General features: G+C 37.4%; 1 protein-coding gene across 2 annotated transcripts in view; it reads right to left on the bottom strand.

The window, feature by feature from the left end:
- Positions 1-674: 674 nt before the first annotated feature.
- The window catches only part of USHBP1 (USH1 protein network component harmonin binding protein 1), a 28,250-nt gene continuing 27,064 nt past the window's right edge, over positions 675-1,860 (bottom strand). For both annotated transcript variants that reach the window (XM_072404685.1, XM_072404686.1), the window contains exon 14: positions 675-1,646. In XM_072404685.1, the coding sequence (XP_072260786.1) occupies positions 1,466-1,646 (181 nt within the window). In that variant the 3' untranslated portion in view covers positions 675-1,465. The remainder of the gene's footprint in view (positions 1,647-1,860) is intronic.

The following is a 1,860-nucleotide window of genomic DNA, read 5'->3' as shown; positions in this document are numbered from 1 at the left end:
TGTTTTATTACAAAAATTATGTCTCAACTGCTCACTGTGCCCATTATCTGCCAGGGTTCTTAGAACTAGGGGCCAGGGACAGAACACTAAAGCTGTGTACACACTCCCTATAATTATTATAATTATAAGTCGTTCACAAGAAAGGTGACCAACGACGCCGACGATGTGAATTGTTGTTGGAAATGAACGACCGCCACGGCGGATCTGATTGGCCGACGTTTGTTCGCTATCTATCGTGTGTACAGTCATTCAGTGATCATGCATGTTTCTGCCATATACTTTCTCCTTAACATGTCACTCCCTGCATCGTTCAAACGATTGTATCTAGCGTGTGTACACTATTGGTGGATTATATTTGAACGATCGTATGGTTTCAGCATGTACAGAATTGTGCACAATACGATCGTTCAAATATATTCGTTGATTGGTCGTAATCGTTCGTTTTCTAGCGATAATTATTGGAAGTGTGTACCTAGCTTTACAATTGTCTATACTGCTTTACTATTTATAATGCTTCCACAGTTGGGTTGGTGTGCAGTATGGCCTCACTCACCATTCGCTGCAGTATGCAATGCATCATTGTACTTCTTGAGTACCCAGGGGTTGCCCCATTCTTTCACAAACCTAGCAATGCCCCAGTAAGTGTACTTACCAAATACCACACAATGGATAAATACCAGTCCCACAATGATTTTTTTTTTTAATAGAATTAATATTATCATTGATAAACAAAGATATGCAATGGGTACAAAATACAATAGAAAAAATAACAAAAATAAGCAATATATAATTTCACAAAAATAAAATACATACCAGCTGCAATTGTGTAGATTAATGCAATAGATGAAAAGAGCAAAATGTACCCATACTTTCAGTATGGGAGCAGAATAAGTTGTTTTTTTTATAATAAGATGTCATCCAATTTATTAGAGATCTGAAATGGAGACAACAGAAGAATGTGTACATGGACTACATTCTGAGACCATGATGCCCTACGCTTCTGGAAACGATTGGACATTCATAAAGGCTGTTCTAATTATTTTAGAATCCAGGCCATGAGGTTTTTAAAGAGAAAATGTATGCTAGCAGAGGGGTACAGCCATAGTAGGCCATGCTAATGTTATGGGGTCCTGATGCAAAGAGGTGAGAAGATCTCACATCACCTACATTATGATTAGGATTATTCTTGGACAATATTGTGCCCAAAATTGGAAACTGCACAGAAATGCAGAGAATGCATGGCTTTATCATACTTGCACAGTGAAGTGTCATATTACTCCTTTACATACAAAAAACGTATCCCTCCTATACACCTTACCTCTTAGATATGTGACTTTAAATATCAAAAGTGTCTCTAAAGGGGGACATGCAGTATAAAATATGTTCTGCTTCTCTGTGTCTGGGCATCTTTGCCAAGAGATCCTACCCTATATATGTGTATACGAGTGCCTGGTGAGGTTGGCTACTATAATGATGTCTCTCCTGTATCCCTCTCTGCTTTTTTCTTCTGTAGACTGTGGATATCAGCCATCAGCTTCTGTGTTTGTTGATATTGATGCTGTGATATCAGTGCAACCTGAGACTCCAGTTTGTGCTGCTGTTCTTGGTATTTCCTGCATGCATTCTTGTATGTGAGGAAAAGATTCCTGCAACAGTGAAACACGTAAAACCACACACACATAGTATATGTCTTACATCCATTTTACACAGTCATCACAACATATGCCTATCCTAATTCTGGCAAAGTGAAATAGGCATGATTTTCCTGAAGAGGCAGTTCATTCAAAACATATATATATATGTTAATATATATATATGTTTTGAATGAAACACACACACATATATATATATATATATATA

This window comes from Pyxicephalus adspersus, chromosome 3 (assembly GCF_032062135.1).
Source record: "Pyxicephalus adspersus chromosome 3, UCB_Pads_2.0, whole genome shotgun sequence".
Lineage (NCBI taxonomy): Eukaryota > Metazoa > Chordata > Amphibia > Anura > Pyxicephalidae > Pyxicephalus > Pyxicephalus adspersus.
This window is presented reverse-complemented; position numbering and strand designations above follow the sequence as displayed.